This window comes from Culex pipiens, chromosome 3 (assembly GCF_016801865.2).
Source record: "Culex pipiens pallens isolate TS chromosome 3, TS_CPP_V2, whole genome shotgun sequence".
Classification (NCBI taxonomy): domain Eukaryota; kingdom Metazoa; phylum Arthropoda; class Insecta; order Diptera; family Culicidae; genus Culex; species Culex pipiens.
Genome location: NC_068939.1, coordinates 103,141,583 through 103,160,042, shown reverse-complemented (window position 1 = coordinate 103,160,042; position 18,460 = coordinate 103,141,583). Strand labels below are relative to the sequence as shown.

General features: G+C 38.1%; 2 protein-coding genes across 4 annotated transcripts in view; one reads left to right on the top strand and one right to left on the bottom strand.

Moving 5' to 3' along the window:
* Nucleotides 1-28: 28 nt before the first annotated feature.
* On the top strand, nt 29-1,395 carry LOC120418245 (cathepsin O-like). The gene is made up of 3 exons (XM_039580559.2): nt 29-594; nt 656-1,003; nt 1,057-1,395. Exons 1-3 carry the CDS (start codon nt 119-121, stop codon nt 1,361-1,363), a joined length of 1,131 nt encoding a protein of 376 aa, XP_039436493.1. The 5' UTR covers nt 29-118; the 3' UTR covers nt 1,364-1,395.
* The window catches only part of LOC120418241 (potassium voltage-gated channel protein eag), a 39,818-nt gene continuing 22,735 nt past the window's right edge, over nt 1,378-18,460 (bottom strand). The window contains exons 3-18 of one of the 3 annotated variants that reach the window (XM_039580552.2): nt 17,259-17,379; nt 17,075-17,187; nt 16,833-16,964; nt 13,656-13,762; nt 12,881-13,024; nt 12,668-12,764; nt 10,548-10,702; nt 10,177-10,368; nt 9,880-10,038; nt 9,560-9,632; nt 6,888-7,087; nt 6,616-6,766; nt 6,242-6,551; nt 5,968-6,172; nt 5,134-5,412; nt 1,378-5,011 (exon numbers count right to left, since the gene is read on the bottom strand). In XM_039580552.2, coding sequence (XP_039436486.1) covers nt 4,178-5,011; nt 5,134-5,412; nt 5,968-6,172; nt 6,242-6,551; nt 6,616-6,766; nt 6,888-7,087; nt 9,560-9,632; nt 9,880-10,038; nt 10,177-10,368; nt 10,548-10,702; nt 12,668-12,764; nt 12,881-13,024; nt 13,656-13,762; nt 16,833-16,964; nt 17,075-17,187; nt 17,259-17,379 — 3,272 coding nt within the window. In that variant the 3' untranslated portion in view covers nt 1,378-4,177. The remainder of the gene's footprint in view (nt 5,012-5,133; nt 5,413-5,967; nt 6,173-6,241; nt 6,552-6,615; nt 6,767-6,887; nt 7,088-9,559; nt 9,633-9,879; nt 10,039-10,176; nt 10,369-10,547; nt 10,703-12,667; nt 12,765-12,880; nt 13,025-13,655; nt 13,763-16,832; nt 16,965-17,074; nt 17,188-17,258; nt 17,380-18,460) is intronic. The other 2 variants (XM_052711102.1, XM_052711103.1) reach the window with 2 other exon arrangements.

The following is an 18,460-nucleotide window of genomic DNA, read 5'->3' as shown; positions in this document are numbered from 1 at the left end:
AAACGAAACAGCTCATCTTTCCAAAGGCGTCCTCACGGAATAAGACAGTTTGGATTGAACGTTCGTTACTGTTCGGTGTTACTTAGTTAGTGTTGTGAAATTTGAACCGCGTTCAAAAATGTCTGAAGTCATCGAAATGATTATGATTTTGATAATAGTGACGCTGTGCTTTCTAATGATACCGTTCAATCTACAACCGAACGCGGTTATTGAAGCACGAAGGAAGTTTGACATTTTTATTAGGCTCTACGAGAAACCTTATCGATTTAACGTGCGCGAGTACGAGCACCGATTTCAGATCTTTCGCTCATCGCTGCACAAGATAGCATCGTTGAACGCACATCGCGTTGAAAATGATACCGCAATTTATGGCATCACGCAGTACGCGGATCTTTCGGACCAGGAGTTTTTGCGGATCAATCTGGCCGATTTAAAGCATGAGCATCCTGCGCTAGGATTCGAATCTGCTGGGTCTAGTTTGTTGGACAAGTTTACAATCGAATCAAAAAGCGCTGAAATGAAAGATAATATTATATTTTCACGAGCTCGAAGAGATCTTCGCATCCCAAAATTACTGCCAAAGGTCGTTGATTGGTAAACTAAGTTTAATTTCTTGTTAAGTAATTGGTCTGAGTAAACACATCCATAATTCTAGGCGAGAAAAAGGAGTGATTCCGGCAGTGAAATCCCAAGGAAGTTGTGGGGCGTGTTGGGCAATTAGTGTCGTTGATACGATTTCGTCAATTTCGGCCATAAAGAAGGCTCAGAGCAATGCCACAGATTTGTGCATCGAACAGGTGATAAACTGTGCTGGCAATGGAAACTATGGTTGCGAGGGAGGAGATACATGTCGTTTACTCGAATGGATGAGGGAATCGAATGTAAAGCTGAACACATTAAAAGACTGTGAAACGACACAACAACTTAAAAATGGAACCGAATGTGCATTCCAAAATGCTACAGTGGGTGATTATATGGCGGTGGAAAAATTCTCCTGCGTTAGGTAAAAGCTAGAACAAAATGTAATTTCACCTTAACAATGTACATTCATCACAGCCTAGTTGATCGTGAACACCTGATGCTGCGTTACTTGGCAACGCGAGGACCAATTGTAGCGGCCGTAAATGCCGCCTCCTGGCAGTACTATCTGGGAGGGGTCGTCCAGTATCACTGCGACGGAAGTTACGAAGACCTGAATCATGCGGTGGAAATTGTCGGCTACAATCTGGAAGGCACAATTCCGTACTATTTGGTGAAAAACTCGTGGGGACCGCGTTTCGGAGATCATGGTTACATAAAAATTGAAATTGGCAAAAATTTGTGTGGCATTGCCAATCGAGTTTCGTTTATCGAACTCATGTAAGTAAATAAAACAACTTTTTGGTTGCAATTTTGTGTCACTGCTTTTATTTAGAATTGTTCAGTTTTTTGTTAATATATATACTTGTATAATGTGTTCTCGTGTTATATACATCAACATGTTTTGTGATTTTTTTTTTATATAATTACCTATAGCTTTGATCTACTTTTAGCATTGCCCTATTATGTTTTGCCTGGCAATCATCATGTTTATTTCATTTTGTACAAGATGGTTTAATGAACGTGAAGTTTGTTGTATGATACAAACGAACGTTATTTCAGATATTAAATAATTTTTATGCAGAATAAAGTTTTCCAATATTTCTCATCTAAACTGAACGCAATTAATGAACTCATACAACTACTGAAATTTGATTGGAAATAAGTTTTCTTATACTTGATACTATTTTTTAAGTGAAGTTAATTTATTGAGCGAATGAACTAGATTCTACGAAATTAATTTCTCTCTTGTTACTAAATACAATGATTCAAGGCTTACACTAACTTCTTATATTTTCCATCGCTTATCAGATTTAGGAATCCTCTCTTTCGATCAGTTTAGAACGTATCATGTTATAATTGTATGAAGAGTTCACTACGCAAGTGTGTTATTTTTATAACAATGATTGATTATGCAGTGCATGTAACCGATCAGCGGTTTAAGGCGAAGTAGTTTTTTTTTACAAACAAGAGATCGTTTTCTTACGATCATTAAACTTGGTTTTAAACTACGCGTTGTGAAATTCAAAATGTCTATATCTGCGTTTGTAATTCCAATTTTATTACTAAAATTTGTTTAGCCTAAGTTGCAACTAAAGTTAGTAGCATGATTTTTTTTCTTTTATATCACTGCGGTTGCATTCGATTATTGACAATTGAAAACCAACTAAAAGACGTTAAAATACTATCACACGTGTTTGCTATCGAGAGTAAAAAACAAATATTATCCTACCGTCACCCGCATTAATACGCTCAAAGATTTCGAGTTTAAAAACTGTTACTTGTTATCCGTTCCTATCGCGATTTTTCTATAAAAGTCTTTATGTACACATCTCGTCATCAACTACGCAAATCAAGTACATTTATTTTATACTCATTCCAAGTCCTCTCCACCGTATCAGAAGAGCACCGAAACCATTTTCAACCCCTACACGCTAAACTAAATTTCGTTATCGAATTTTAAGCATTTTGATTTATTTGTAGAAAGTTCGAAACGTCTGTTGTATAAAAACTCAAACTAATGCAAACGGTTGCAAGCTTATGAAATGATTGTTACGAAATCAGTCTCCAGAGGATTAAAATAATGTTTTGATTCCAAAGCATTTATGGCTGTGCTGGAATAGAACTTAAGGTTGATTATTATATTAAATATTTTAAAAATCGTGTACAAATACGGCTTATATCGAGAATGTAATGATTGCCCCTTACACTGATCAGCAGTTTAGCGTTGATCATTGAGATTACATCATTCGGAACATATAATCTATCTGTTTGTCTGTGGTAAATAATTCAAGTGATGTTTGTTCATAATCTAAGTACAATTCCCGTTAGAATTGATCAATAATACTAAAGCAAATAGATGTGAAAAGTTTATCAAAGTGATTAGGAAGATTCAGTTAATAATTTTGTCGTATAAAAATGCTGTTACGTGTGTTACGGTTAGGTTTGATGATTTTTCTGTAAGATTTTTCGATCATGATGATCAGATTTTTAGTGAAATATTTATGTTCTTCGTTTGTCAATGCGAAATACTGTCCAAAAATGTATTGCAGTTGTTAATTTTTCAATTCGCTGACACAATATAGTAATATCGATTTGAATTTAAAAAAGCATTTTTCTTCAAAACTCATTTTAATACCAAAGGATGTGTTTCTATTGATTTTGGGACTTGGTTTTGGAGTCAGAGTTTGTAGAGTCATATACTTATGGAGGGCATACAATATTGAATAAACAAAATTGAAGTCAGTGTCGTCGCAAGAAAGCTACCTAACTCTACACCCCATAGAAATAGAATTTTAGTTTTAAGCCTGATCTACATCGGGAAACTGCTGCGATCCTGCACTGCGCCGCGATGACAGGATTGGAGAAAAATCGTTCAAAATACGCAGACTTTCCTGCGGGAATCTGCAATGGGTTGCGTTTGAAGTGCAACGCAGAAATCCTGCGAAAATTTTCATTTAATTTAAAAATTTAGAACTTGCAACCTGCGGTCTGCGATTTTAGTACAAAACCGCAACACCGCAGCATTGTCATTGGCATTGAGTTTAGAACTTGCGCTTGCATCTGCGATCCTGCAAGTTTCCTATTGTATACTAGGCTTTAGCCATTTTGGAAAGGTGAAAAAATTTAGCATGATATGAAAAGCAAAGGCACTCCAAACCCAAACTCAATACCTTTATCAAGGGTGACATTGGGTCTGGGGGTAAGATTGGGTCATACAAATTTCAGCATTTTTGTATGACCCAATCTCACCCCTCAGACCCAATGTCACCCCTGATGACGGTGTCGCAAATATTGTCATTTCAATGTACTCATCTCGACATTGTAGAATATTTGGAAACAGATTCGGGTTTCGACAAGACAACATCTTGTCGGACCAGCTAAACTTGAGATAAATTCGAAAGTCTTTCCTAAAAGCATAAAACAGACCGCAAATTTTTTTTGAAAATATTTACACTTTTGAGCAAAACATTACTACACAGCGACGGGAAATGACGACGTCATCAAACAGATCTCGTTTAGGTGGAAAAGAGTAGCTGGACAAAAAAAACACTGTTTATTCGGTGTTGTCTGATTGATGACGCAGCAGAATCCGGGGCTAGAGGAACTCGCGCTTCCGGGTAGAGGATGATGGTACTTCCGCATCGAGAAGTCTGGTCTGTTCGGGAGTCTGCCTTGGTGGTGCAGGCGCTTTTCGACTTTTGGAACGTCGTTTGCGCAGTAAGATTGGTCCTAAACCGTTTCCACCGGGACTTATGGCGGTCACCGTGGACGTGGTGGTTCCAGTTGCACCGGATGTAGTGGAGGTCAAATTCAGGAGGGTTCCCGGTGGATTGCTGGAACTGGAGGGATTTGCGTTTGCAGTTGAAGTTGGAACCATGCTGGTACCGGCCATGTCCCCAGGCGAGCTTTGTCCAGACGAATCGATCTGTATCCGTCCAAGAAGATCGCCGAGCAGTTCCTCGATCCTCGCCATCTTTTGTGCCATGCGTTGCATCTCCAAGCGCACATCTACCTTCATATCTAATACTGTTGCAATCAAATCGCGCTGTGCCAGGGTTGAAGGCTGCTCCCGGAGACCGGTGTCGTACGTGTCGGATGTCGTAGCTCTGGATTGTGCCATTTCTATTTGTCGTTCCCGCTCGAGAGACAGGTTTCGTTCCATGTGGCGGTCTCTCTCTCGCTCTCGCTCCCTTTCCCGTTCTCTCTCTCGCTCTCGATCCCTGTTGACGCTCGTCGTGTCCAACAGACGATCCCTCTCGGTGGGCTGCCGTTCAAGGGTTGGAGGTTTGGAGCTTTCACGCTCCACGTGCACCACGCTGGGTCGTTCAGTTCGGTTTGGAGCATGATCCGCCTCTCCACCTTCGTCAATTGTGTCTTGCCGGGCCAACGTGGCCGGATTTGGTGTGAGTTTCGGAGTTTTGGGGAAAATCTGAACCGTTGATGGGGAAAATCACACATGCAAGACAGGAAAAAGAAAAAAAGATAAAGAAACAGCGTGACAGAATGGGACTCAACGTGCATCACTGTGCAAACAATCACACTGAAAGCTACCTTATTGCCTTGACCGCCATTACTACTTGAGCTACTACTAGCTCTAACTTGTGCACTTTCACGCAAACTTTCACGTGCACTTAAGCTTCTAGACACGGCTACCTTTGTGCTTGTATCGCTGGCCGAATCAACACTAGAACTACCGAGCAGACGACCCCATTTGCTTGCTCGGGCCCCTTTCGCCGACGGGGGTCCAGACGAGGGCGACGGCGATGGAGATGGCGATGGGACGGTTGTAAGGACGCGAGAATCTTCGGTTAGCGTTAGCTTGGCTGGCAGCTGAAATAAGGCGAGAATAATTTTGATTGTACGGCGTTTTATTTTTGTTTTTTGTTATGGTTTGAATTAGTATATATTTTTTTCACACATTTAATGGTTCCAAAGTCAGGCAACAAAGCACGTGCACAAAACAAACCGAAAAACTCAGGACTTGATGTATATAACGATAAAAAGGGTTACATCGACTGTTGTGATAAAACTATATGGTTCAGGACTTGGTGTCGATCATTCGTCATAATATCTCTACACGACAATCAAGGCAATGTGTGCTACAAGGTGACTAACAAATTGAGAATCCAACATATAAATGGTTTGGTAATGCTATATACTATATGGTTGTTCACGACTAATATCAATATTTTGATACACATTTTTGCAATTTATCTTCCACTTTCATCGCACTGGTATTTGCACTAACAACGGAGGATATAACGGTTCTAAATAGCAACTGATACTGTACACCACTACTAAACATGTTGCTCGTTTGCTCACAATGAGCAGGAGTTCTATTGATTTGGTATCGGAAAATTTTGATTTAGAGTTTGTAATATTCACCTTTCCTTTGTCTGTATCAGTGTCTCCTTTCTCAACGTCGCTCTGAGTGGAACCAGTTTGTTCCTTTGTTCCTTGTGCATTTTGCTGAGCTCTTCTAAATTTTGAAAATATTTTTCTTACCAGGTGATCTTGGCTTGAGCCCAACTGCGGTTCGTTCTTACGACGCTCAGCCAGCTCTTTCTCTCTTCGAACATCTGCTACTTTTCTGCGGTGGAATAGAAAAATCCCAAAATTTAAGATCGCAATGTCCTCAACTAGTATCGTTCGTGCTCACCTGAATATCAATCGATGTCTTAAATTATACGTTAAAATTAGGTTCCGTGCAAAACTATTAGCAAAAGCTTGATAAAAATCTAATACTTCGAGAAGCTTATCTCGTTTTATCGCATGTAAATCACAGTAAGTTAACGCTCGCACGTTGGCCGCACTTTGCCCCACCGCGGAATCCTTCCAGAACGAGTCACCAAAGACGTCGCCCTTACCAAGGATGGCCACAACCTCGTCGTCCTGGATCACCTCCAGACTTCCGGTCACAATGAAGCACAAGCTGTCGATGCTCTCGCCCGTGTGATACAGCAAATCACCTGTTGAGCAGGGAGGGAAAAGTGAGAATCCTGATGGGAAAGTGAGACTGATTTTGCAATGTACCTGGTGCCGAGTGAGACATGCAAAAGTGCATGGCCAAGGCCCGTAAACAACCGTCGGATGCAAGTCGGAACGCAGGATGTTCGTTGAATACCTTCCGGTTCAGATGTACACAAATGTCTGCCTTCATATCTTTGGGACAGTAGTTGAGAACCTGTAAAGAAGCCATTTGAAAATTTAATAAAATGACTAAAACATTGTACCGGCAACAAGGCGTCTCCATCAAACAGTAATGATTCAAAAGTTTTGCTGGAGCTGAAACGTTTCATTCCCACCTTATCAGTGTCCAATCCTTTGGTCATGGCCCAGGTGGACACCACGTAATCCATCACACGTTCGCTTAGCGCTTTAGGAACTTCGTGCAACTTCATGAATTCCCGCACGTTGTTCAACATGTCGTGGTACTTTGCGGTGGCAGATGTCATCTGCTGGATGATTGTGGTTACATGACCGAAAATGGTGGCGTACAGAAGCGCTGTTGTTGGCATCCACAGTGAAATTAAACAAAATACATTAACATTTGGAGAGCTTTGGAAAATGGTAAAAATTTCGACAAAACGAAAGGGGAAACTCAAACTAATGAAAATGATACTATTATGTAGTTGTGTGATTAGTAAGAGAGTAAAGGAAACAGAGAAGAGACGATCACTGGCTGGCTCAACGGGAAATGTAGACATGGACATTGAACACGAGAACACACGCTGGCTGTGAAGCTTCCCTACAACTCGATTCATTTCGGGCGAGCGTGCCGTGAGCAGATGCTGTTTGAGACACTTTTCACATTCACCACAGCCAGCCATTCAGCCAGCAGCATCGGTGTGGGTTGAGATTTTTCGTGTGTGACATTACGTGACATTTGCTCGTATAGCTGAGGGGGGTAATTTTTAGCAAAAAAAAAGGTTGAATGCGGTCCGGTTCATATTTTATCTACTGGAAGCTACACAGACGTCGGGCGCGCTGACCAACGAAGTTTTTAGCATATTTCAACTGGACAGTGAAAATTCTGTTTGGTTAACTCCGGTCACACAAAAGGAACAGAACTTAGGGCGTAATTTTAAACAGAAGTGATGCAAATTGCAAATCAGTAACGATTTACCGATGAAATATTGAATGGAACAACTAAAAAACAGTATATTAATCAGGTTTTTAAATCTCAATTAGACCACTGCTTCTTTTTGACCACATCACAAGACGATGTATGACGATTAGTGCGATATGATGTTTGTTATTAAATAAATGGACAGTCTTTATTGTTGGTTTTCGTAAATAATCCGAGGACTTATAGATTCACGAATGCAGTGCCATCACGTTGCTGGAAACACCTAATTTTATCAACTTACGATTTTGGCAACACCCGTTATTGGAAAGGGAGCGTTCTTTTATTACGTAATGCAGTTAGGCGAGAGGGGGTGTCTGTTACGTCTGTTGCGAAATGTTACGCAAAGTTTTCATGAATGCTTTTATAGAAATAAGCAAAAAGAACTTATGTTACGCGTTACAGGGGGGTAGAGGGTATCGCTCATCTGTTACGATTTGTTACCAAGGGAGGGGGGGAGGTCAAAAATCCCAAATTTTGCCTTACGTAATAAAAGAACGCTTCCAAACATTTCTTCCCGATTTTGGCAACACCCCAATATTTATGTTATTTTGCAGTCTTCTGAAGCTTATGACAAATATGTTTATTTATTCTCACTCATATCATATAGACTTATGTGAAAAAATACATGGGACCATTCATCAAAGACTTATCGATTTGATGTATTATTAATGGAACAAAAAAAAGTCCACGTAATTAAATCATTTGATTCTTGAGAAAAACACGTTGTTTATTGCAATCATGTTGCCAAAAACGGGATGACACTGTACTATTCTTCTCAATCTATTTTAGTCTCGGTCACCTGTAGGGAAAATATCCCTCTTCTAATCAAGTTCTGTTTCAGCCTACTAGAGCTTTGGAATTGAAATACAGCTTCTAAAAAGTTTTTAACACTGTATAAAAGTAATCAATGGGAGAAATATACCCTTTCTCGGCCCATTTCTATTATCAACCTATCAGCACTTTGATCATGAAATACATTATAAAGTGTTTTTGACTATTCCAAATTAAGAAACAGCTCAAATTAAAAAAAGCAAGCAACATTCTATTGTTACTGCATCGCAAAACGTTGTTTGTGACAAAAATGGGGCTATTTCCCCTAGCTAAAATTGATGTTATAGTTAGATCAAACTTAAACTTTAAATGTGGCGACTAATCAAGGAACAAACCCTTGAATGCTCACCAAATGTCAGTTTGTAACGTCCTAGTATGTACAGATTTTTCAGAGAAGCCGTCACACGAGATAGAACACGGCAACTCAAATAATGTTTTTGAAGAACCCCAATCACCATCATTATATTCTTAAAATATGATTGGAAATGTGTCATTCATTTAGGTATGATGTCAAAAAACAATTTCTACGCTAGCGTCATTAATAAATGTTGCATTGCATTGAACCACTTACTCCCTAAAATTTTGAAGCGAGTCCGAACATTTACACGAAAACAATAGAAAAGACAATAACAAAGTAACATAAATTAAGATACACGTTAATCAGATAAAAAAAAGAACTTAAATTAGAATGTGTAAAACAGGAAATCAAAGCGTGAAAATGAAAGGACATTTGAGTGTGAGTGAAAGTGACCTAGCGATCGGTGTGAACACAATTTAGCAGAATTTTGGCACTTGTGGCAGTTTCTAGCTTCCGAATAGATAAAACCAATCAACACCTAGTAGGAGGTTTGCAGCGACAGACAAGTTTTGCGCTTAGTCGATACAACAGTGTGGACAGAACGAGCCGCATATAGTGAAGTTTTGTTTTGGTTTAGTTTTTTTTTGCTAAAAATAACACTACGCATAAGAACAGTGTCAAAAAAACTGGACGTGGCAACGGAACGTAGAACACTGCACCTGCAATTATCATCATGCAGATAGTGAATACCTTCTCGTTGTCCGTCTCGGCAGCCACATTTCCGAATCCAACCTAGAATGGAACAGGAGTAAAAAGACGACGATGAAAAATACTTTGGAAAAACTGATCAAATAGAAAATGGTGCTTCGGGATTGCTGTCGTTTGAAATTTTAAAACTTAATTTAGCATGGTTGTAACGGACAGGTCCCCCGTGAATAGATTGCTCGTTTGGCGACGTGTTGTTCAATTTTGAATGGAACGAACCGTGCTGAAGCGAAGAGTGACACGAAATTGAATCAATATATCAATGTATGCTTACCGATGTCATGCATGTCATCGTGAAGTATAGTGCTGTAACGTACATCGTTTTCCGCGATGGTCCATTGACCAATTCTGGTGCATTAGACTCGTTGGACCAAATGTACGAGTACGGGCTTTGGGTAACGTTTGCCAGCTTCCACAACCAGCTGTACTGAACCTGTTGTGGTAACGGTAGATAGAATAGAACAGAGAGAAGGGCAAATTATGTATAACTATTTTCGCGCACATACAGCGACCCTCTTTCACAATTACAGCAAATTTAACAACTCCAATTAGTGGCCACCAATGAACATACCCCATTGTCAGCATCACTCCGTCCGATCGAGTACCAGATGCACGCGAGCCAATGAGCAACCAACATGTAAAAGCACAACAGGAGTATCAACATTGCGGCTCCGTACTCCAAATATCGATCCAATTTTCTAACAACACGACCCAAGCGCAACAGTCGAACTACTTTCAATGCACTGAACAATGATCCGATTCCCTGTAAAAAATAATGGCATTAGTTTAACATCGTTGCAGCAAACATTGCTTCGCAGACTTCTGTAATACCACTATCACAAAAATCCCCTCTTATTTTGCAAACTATTATAATCATGTCCCTTTAACTATGTACACAGTAAACAACCCCCCATCCACCCATAAAAGGGAAACACTACTCACATCTTCATCGTGGTCGAAGGCGTTGAAGACGTCGTACGGCAGACAGCTAAGCAAATCAATGATGAACCAAGACTTTAAATAATTCATGCGGATAACCTTCGGGTCGCTAACCACCTCCCCTCCGGGACCGACGAACGTTGTATGGAAATTTAATACTGCAATTAAAACGGAAAGAGGGACGGACATCAAGACGATGGACAAAACCATAATGACAATCTGGAGAGACAATTTTGCGTGCAATCATAACAATCACAATAACAACGCTGAAACAGTCTGAAGTTCCAAACATAAGGCAAAATGCCAAGGGTACTCTGCATAACTGATTTGATTTTGATTCAAATATTCAAAAATCATTCGGTATACATATGAAGAACTGACGAAGTATTGCTTCCCGGTATGGTCGAAGTTGTGGTTGTTATTGCTAATGAGTGTTCAATTATTCAAAGTATTCAGAATGAATCTAGATAGGTGCATCGATATTGCCCTAATAACGTCCATTGTTTGTTTATATAAATCAACATCTTAACAAAAAGTGGCTCTATTTAAAATGCAAAAAAAAAAACAATTTTAAATAAAGTTTATTGAATAATGCTACCATCAACGGGAGCTAATTTGAAATAAAGTCTGAATAGAGACAGTAGTCTGCAAAACATCAAATTTCTAAACGGCTGTAAACAACTTGAACCTCTGGATCTGCAAGTTGCACAGTTGCAAACTATTTCACACAAGTTTTAGTTAATATTATGTTGTCAATTGTGTGAATAACTTTTACTATGGTCATGGCCATGTTCTGCCAAGATGGGCGTACTAATACAGCAATTCCCCATGAAAACAGCATGGAAAAAAACAAAAGTGCTCGGATCGGGCTCAAAAATTCCGGGTTGACTTGTGAATCGTGGACCGGTTCGGATGCTTTTATACTAAGTATTTAGTAAACTTTAAATTCAATCCAAATTAGTTTTTTTATCAGTCAAGGATGCCTATTTGGGGTTCGGAGACTGGATTTATGGTGATTTTTTAACAAATAACACTATTTTTTGTAAATTTTTGAAACGTGTACAAACTTTTTTGCACCTATTTTGATTTTTGTAATAGTATTTGTTTTATAACTTTTTATAGAAATCATCTTTTTATAAGCTTTTTATAACAAAATGTTCGGCATGAGTTTCTAAACAAAACGTAGTACTAGGTTTCTGTCAAACTTTAAATTGTTTACATGTTTCATCACAAAATGTGCATAGTGGCCAAGGGGTGTAAATACTTTTTCTACATACTGTTAACTTAGGAGAAAAAACATTCGGTCCTGTTTAGATATTTTTGAAAAAATTAAAATGCACGTGTTTTTGGGACCCCAAAGTTCTGTTCAGTTGAACCTGCTTTGTAAACTTTATGGCATTTGAATGGCATTTGAAAACTTTATGGCATTTGAATATTTCTAGAGTTTTTTTGAATAGGTCCTATAAATATATGAAAGACAATATTTTATAAGACTTAAAAAAAACTCTAGATTTATCCAAAGAGGCGAGTCCAAGAGTAATTTTATCAGCATTTACAATATATTCAAAATTCAGCAGTTCAATGTTGCCCGCTAAACTTTTGAATAATGTCTGATGTAAACTTAATTTAAAAAATTGTTTCGAACGTAATTTATATCAAATTTTTTTCATGTAATTTTTATTTTATATATTCGAAAATTCTTTGGAAATCTTTAATTAAACGATATGGTTTCTGTAAAAAAAAAATCAATGTTTTCTCCAGAAACTTAGCTTTAAACATCGTTTTTGTTGAGATACATTTTTAAAAAATGATTATAATCTTACATTTATTATTTTTACATTAAATACAATAAATCAGATCACTCCAAAACGACAAAAAACAAAAGCCATATGTGCTACAGTTTTGGTTATTCTTGTTAAAGTATTATAATATACCAACAGATTTTGGAAATGTTTCGCTGCTAAGAGCATCTCAATGATGATGTTTCTAAAAACGTTCTTAGAAATAGTTCATTAAAAAAAATGATCACATTTTGTTTGCCAACTTTAGTTAAAATTATAATCATAGGGTGCACTTATGTGCTTCAATATTTTTTTTCAAGTATAAATAAAATTACTACTCACCAATATCTATGAAAAATATTACGTCTACTATCGAGTCAACTACTAAGAGCGAAACATCCTCGGATGTTTTATTCTTGAAGGCTACATTGTATGGTACCTGGTAGGAAAGAGAAAGGATACGACACGTTTGTCGAATAAAACAGTTTTACAAGTTATGCTAATTATTCTCGTGGAAAGTGTGGCATAAAAAGTAAACAAGCACAGTTTACTCACCATGATTGCAGTATAAAATGTTAAACACAGTATCACCCAATCCCAGATTGCTTTAAATGCACAATAATGCAGTAATATGTGCGGCGGTGTTTTTGGCGCTTCCTGACGATATTGTGGCATAACATCGGCACTTAATGACATCATCTGAGGACATTTTGCCGCCCGTTGTTGTTCCATGAGGGCCACGTGGGTGGGGTGGCGCCAGTAGCGATGAGACGAGCGGAAATTCGTGAGGACACACAGCATACAAGTCCGAAATTAGTCCATGGTGTGAGAAGCAGAGATAAAAGAAAGGACGGACGAGAAGCATTAGGAGCGAGTGAGAAAGAATGGAATGTTATTTAAAATTAAAATTGTGATATAAGGCCACCGTAATAACCGCTGAATAATAAATGATGGTGACAATAACCCGCTCGAAAGAGTCTCTCTAATAACAGGGGTTATAGATTCCAGCGAAAACTTGCAAGCAAACCTTGTGGACCTTGAATCTGCTGACTCTTACTTAGGTTCATCTAAATTGTTTGAAAAACACGCAGATGAAAAAAGTTAAACAAGGTGATGATTCCTACATTGGAATATAAACTTATAGAACAATATTAATTAGCCTGATCTTTTAATATAGGATTGATTATGGAAAGCCTATTGAACGTAACATTGCGATTCAGGGTACTGATCTTTATTAGCTTGGTTGGCAAAACAAAAATCACATTTTTTAAATAGTTTTGAGCTGAAATTGTCATACATCACACTTAATTTGTGTCTTTCGCATACTCACATGAGCTAGATTAGATTGCTTGGTAGGATCCTTTAGGGTAGGCAAGTGCGCACTGAATTGACGGCTTCTGGTTACGGACCGGGCCAGTTTGGCAAACTTGGACAATCCTTTGGGAGAGAAAAATGACAGCGAAAAAAGTAGAACACAAGACAAGAGCAATGGATTAAAAATGTAAATTAACAGCCAGTGGAGAAAGATCACAAAACCAAATTGAAAGCATTGTTAGTGGCTCTACGGCATCTTCCATCTACGAAAGCGGGCATAAACGTGAGTCATGATAATAAAAAAGTGTCCCTTCTCGCCGGATACGGACACGTTTGGCGTCTGAAATCAAGAAATCTGTACAGCACAACCCTATGTTTCTGTTCTGTTCCATCCGGCCAGGTTCTGACGGTTGCTGTCGACGCTTTTGCTTCACGTACCGCCCGAATGTCCCGGTGGATGCAAAATCAAACCGAGGATGATTTCATTGCTCCCTGATGGTACATAAAACATTCATCGCCAATGACCAGACACGTGGACCCACAACTCATACAACCCCCTGCGAAGGAGAGAATTGCTCCACCCGGCAAACACGCAGTTCTATGTACAGCACAATCTGACTATGGCCAGATAAACGGAATCGTAGCAAATCATTCGGGAACGAGGTTGCATGTTTAGTATTCATGAGTGATGCCGTTTTACTGGGTTCTAGTTAAAGAAACTTTCTCTCTGCGAACAATTCTAAATTGTGTTCACTCAAGACACTACATGTTCATAATCCCCAGAATAAGTAGAAATTCCATACTCGGTCAAGATCTCTCTTCTATGATCCTTCGTTTTAAAGGGTTATTTGATCCCTGATCTTGCAAAAGGGGTATTTTTTATATCTGTTGACGACGTGTCAGTAAGACCGCTTCCAATTTTGTGGGTTACCTATAAAATTATGGGAAATGATGTTTAAACCCGCAAATGATAAGAAATTTATTGCTTTATTTGACTTTTGAATAATACAAAAGTCAGAAAAAATACAGATTCCACCGTACAGTAATTCTCCACGTATTTTTCGTTTGCTGGTCTAACAATGTCAATTTGGAATAATTTTCTAAAACACACACACACACGCATTTATCAAAAATCATAGTTTTTTTTTTACCCTTTTCAACAATACTGCTCTCTGCATTGCGAAAACATGGATTGTAGATTGTAATTGTAGAAACAGAATGGATTTCAAAAAAGTTGCCTGTTATATGAATAGGATGTATGAAACTTCAAAATGCTTTGAATGTAGACCCAACAGCCTATTGTTGTAAATATTTTTATCGGATTCCCCGTGAAAAACGGGGGTTTGACTTCACAAGCGCAATAGTGGAAATAATCAACCTTGTACCAGCGATAACATTAAAACTGAAGCGATGAATCATACTTTAGAAATACCTTATCAAAAGACAGTTTTTTTTATCTAAGAGCAGGTATAAACCATTACTTAGAAAAAAAGACATCTAGAAGTGGGCATCGGTAAGATGCTATAATTTCAGTAGAATTTCCAAAAATATTACAACAAGCATTCTTTTAACACTCAAACGCTCGGGTAGTCATTTGACCCCTATTTTTTTTCTTAAAAATCTCAAAACTTTTGGTAGAATTGACCAAATTGGATGCTTCTGGTTGCAAAAGATCCAGATTTGTCTATATTTTGAACTGACAGATGGGGGACAATTATGGTCCACTTTTACCGGAGATATTCCGGATTCCGTTGGGGTACCTCAGCCCTCCTATTTGGGGTTTTGGTCAATAGAACAAAAATTATTTCACAGAACAATGCCGGAAGTGATGCAAAACTTCAAGGCATCATTCTAATACATCATCCATCAAAAATAATTGGCATGGTTAAGTCCTACGGGGCACCGGAACCGGTTCCATTTGGGCACCAATCGACATCAGCTCAGTGAACAGTTTCCGGTTGGAACCTGTTTCGGTGCCCGAAGGTCTTGGCCATGCCATGTTTCTACGCAGGACGATGTATTAGAATGATGCCTTGAAGTTTTGCATCATTTCCGGCATTTTTCTATGCAATGGTTTTTGTTCTATTGACCAAAACCCCAAATAGGAGGGCCGAGGTACCCCAACGGAATCCGGAATATCTCCGGTAAAATTGGACCATATTTGTGCCCCATCTGACAGTTCAAAATATAGACAAATCTGGATCTTTTGCAACCGGAAGCATCCAATTTGGTCAATTCTACCAAAAGTTATGAGATTTTTAAGATAAAAAATAGGGGTCAAATGACTACCTGAGCGTTTGAGTGTTAAATGAATTTAAATTTGTATCCGTTAGATGGAAACATTTGAATAATCCTTGTTAAAATCACGATTCCCTATTTCTGCCCATGCCACCAACGACGACGCATCAACAAAATTCTTCGTGTCAGACGGCTTACCCACCCCGTGTGTTATATTTAGCCCCCCAAAGGGGAATGCTTTTTGCCTGTCACCTTTTGGTAGGCGATCCACAAGAAAGGCATTTAACTCTTCGTCACTAGTGTCACGCTAAGCTTGGTGTATATTAATATTTAGTTATATTGAAATATTTTAAACTAAGTATACTTGTTGCTCTGAAGGGCGAGTGAACCCCGTAGTAAAGGTAATCCTATTATCAATCACTCATGTTTCCATTATAAGGAGATATGTTAGATAAAAATTATGAAGTTTGAAAACAAATTTTGCAATCCTGTAGCTGTCACCATTATGAAATGGGATCAAATTCTAGAAAAAGCTAATGATGTATGGATTTAAAATTTACACTATATCAAATGATTTAAAGAAATTTATAAAAGAAGAATAAGTTGTAGCAGTAATAACTAAATCTAATGATTTAAAGTATGTATAGCGTGAATGTTTATTTGTTCAGTAAACTTACCAAGAACTGTTAGTGTAAAAGTATTAGGAAATAGAGAAGCCAAGCAGCGAAAAAGTAAATTGGTAAAATTATAACAATAATGATACAGTGAAAGGAAAAGTTTGACTTTTGTTCAGAAAAGGATGTCAATTGCATTAAATCTTTTAATCGATTCAGCCCAATGTTCTATCATTTCCTCTTATCGAATTATACTCCAATCCAATCTTATCACTAGATATTTTTTCGCTGTTTTTTATATTTTATCTTGCTCAAACATGTAAGTGAATTATATGGCTTACCTCCTTTGGTGTCCTCGCTGTCAATTGGTTGCTTCAGTGCCGTTATGTCGCGAAAAGTGAGCAAAAACAGCACCACCAAATCCCGTTCATTTCTGATCGGGGCCACTTGTAGCAAAAGCCAAAGTGGCGTTTCTGGAAAATTAAAAAAAATACCATTCATATTTTCATTGTGTTTTGTTTCAACGTTTAAGTGCTATCAAACATGTTACGATAAATTCTTTTCATTAAACTACGCTACTTACTGTTCTTTTTGTAGAGCAAAACTTCAAACTGGTCATGCTGTTGATGCTCCAACGCGCACTCTACCCTCGTAACGGTATCCTTCTCTGTCAGCTCACCATACATGAAGCCACATCTAAAAATAGTAACATTTAGATGAAGGTAATGGTATCCCACCTATGCCAATCCATTGCATTTGTGCCGTACCTGCACGACTTCTGCATAACTTCAGCGCGGTTGTAGCCGCTAATCTTACAAAAGGCCTCATTGCAGTAAACAATCGGGAAATCTACTATTTGAGCATTTGCCAACAGGAACGAGCTGTCCGCTGAAATGAATTTGAGAAAATATGAGGTAAATAAGATTTAAAAACAGGCATTATATTTTGAAGGTAGATTAAAAGGCATCAAATTATAAAAGAAGATTGCTGACAACAATTTTGATTTTGACTTTGTACAAATAGATAATATACGAGTTCAAAGTGTATAGTCAAACCATAAGAAATCCACATTTGGAAATAAACCGCCAAAATAACAGAACGTTGCTGTCGTGCTAACTTGTCGTACGTGTATTTTTGGCCAGATTGAGTTAAGAACGCCATTTTGTGCAGCTTACAATGCCTTTTGATCTTCACAGGTCCCCAAAATTCGATTTCAATCCTGAGATATTCAACAAAAACCTAAAAAAACTCCGTGCATTTTTGTCGCTTTTCATATGAAAGAAGTTTCAATCTTGTCGTGCTATCTTGACACAGTCTGAAAATTGATGTAAGTGCGACAATTGGCCAAAGGGATTTCAGGTCTAAACGCGTTTGACACAGGAACGAGCTCAACTACTGTAAACATTTTGAGTTATAACTCGGGACTCCAGCAACCAATACAACAAAACTTCAGGACGATGCACACAATGATCAACCACACAAAATGTGTTTGTTATTGTTTACAAACATTAAAACGCGTTTTTCTCGGAACGTCAAAAAGCGACGTACGTCAAGTTAGCACAACGGCGTCGATATGGCAGTCTTTATACTAACATATTTTAAAATTTAAAATTGTTGAGAGCAACAAAATGTGTGCACAGTAAAAATAATGTAAATTTGGAAAGTTGAATATTACCTCTTTTATGATGTAATTTTACCTCAATTTAGACTGAAAAACTGACATTACACCAGAAAAGTGGTAAAATTACACATTTCCAGAGGTAAAATTACACCTTTTTCTGACATAAAAGATGTACCTCTCCCCAGATGAAATATTACCATGATTTTTTTTGCTGTGTACACTGAAATAAAAAAAAGTACCAAATTCCTAAATTCTAGGAATTTTGCCTCCTTTCCTTATTAAGTAATCTAGAAAACCCGATTACTAAATAAGGAAAAGTGGCAAAATTCCTAGAATTTAGGAACTTGG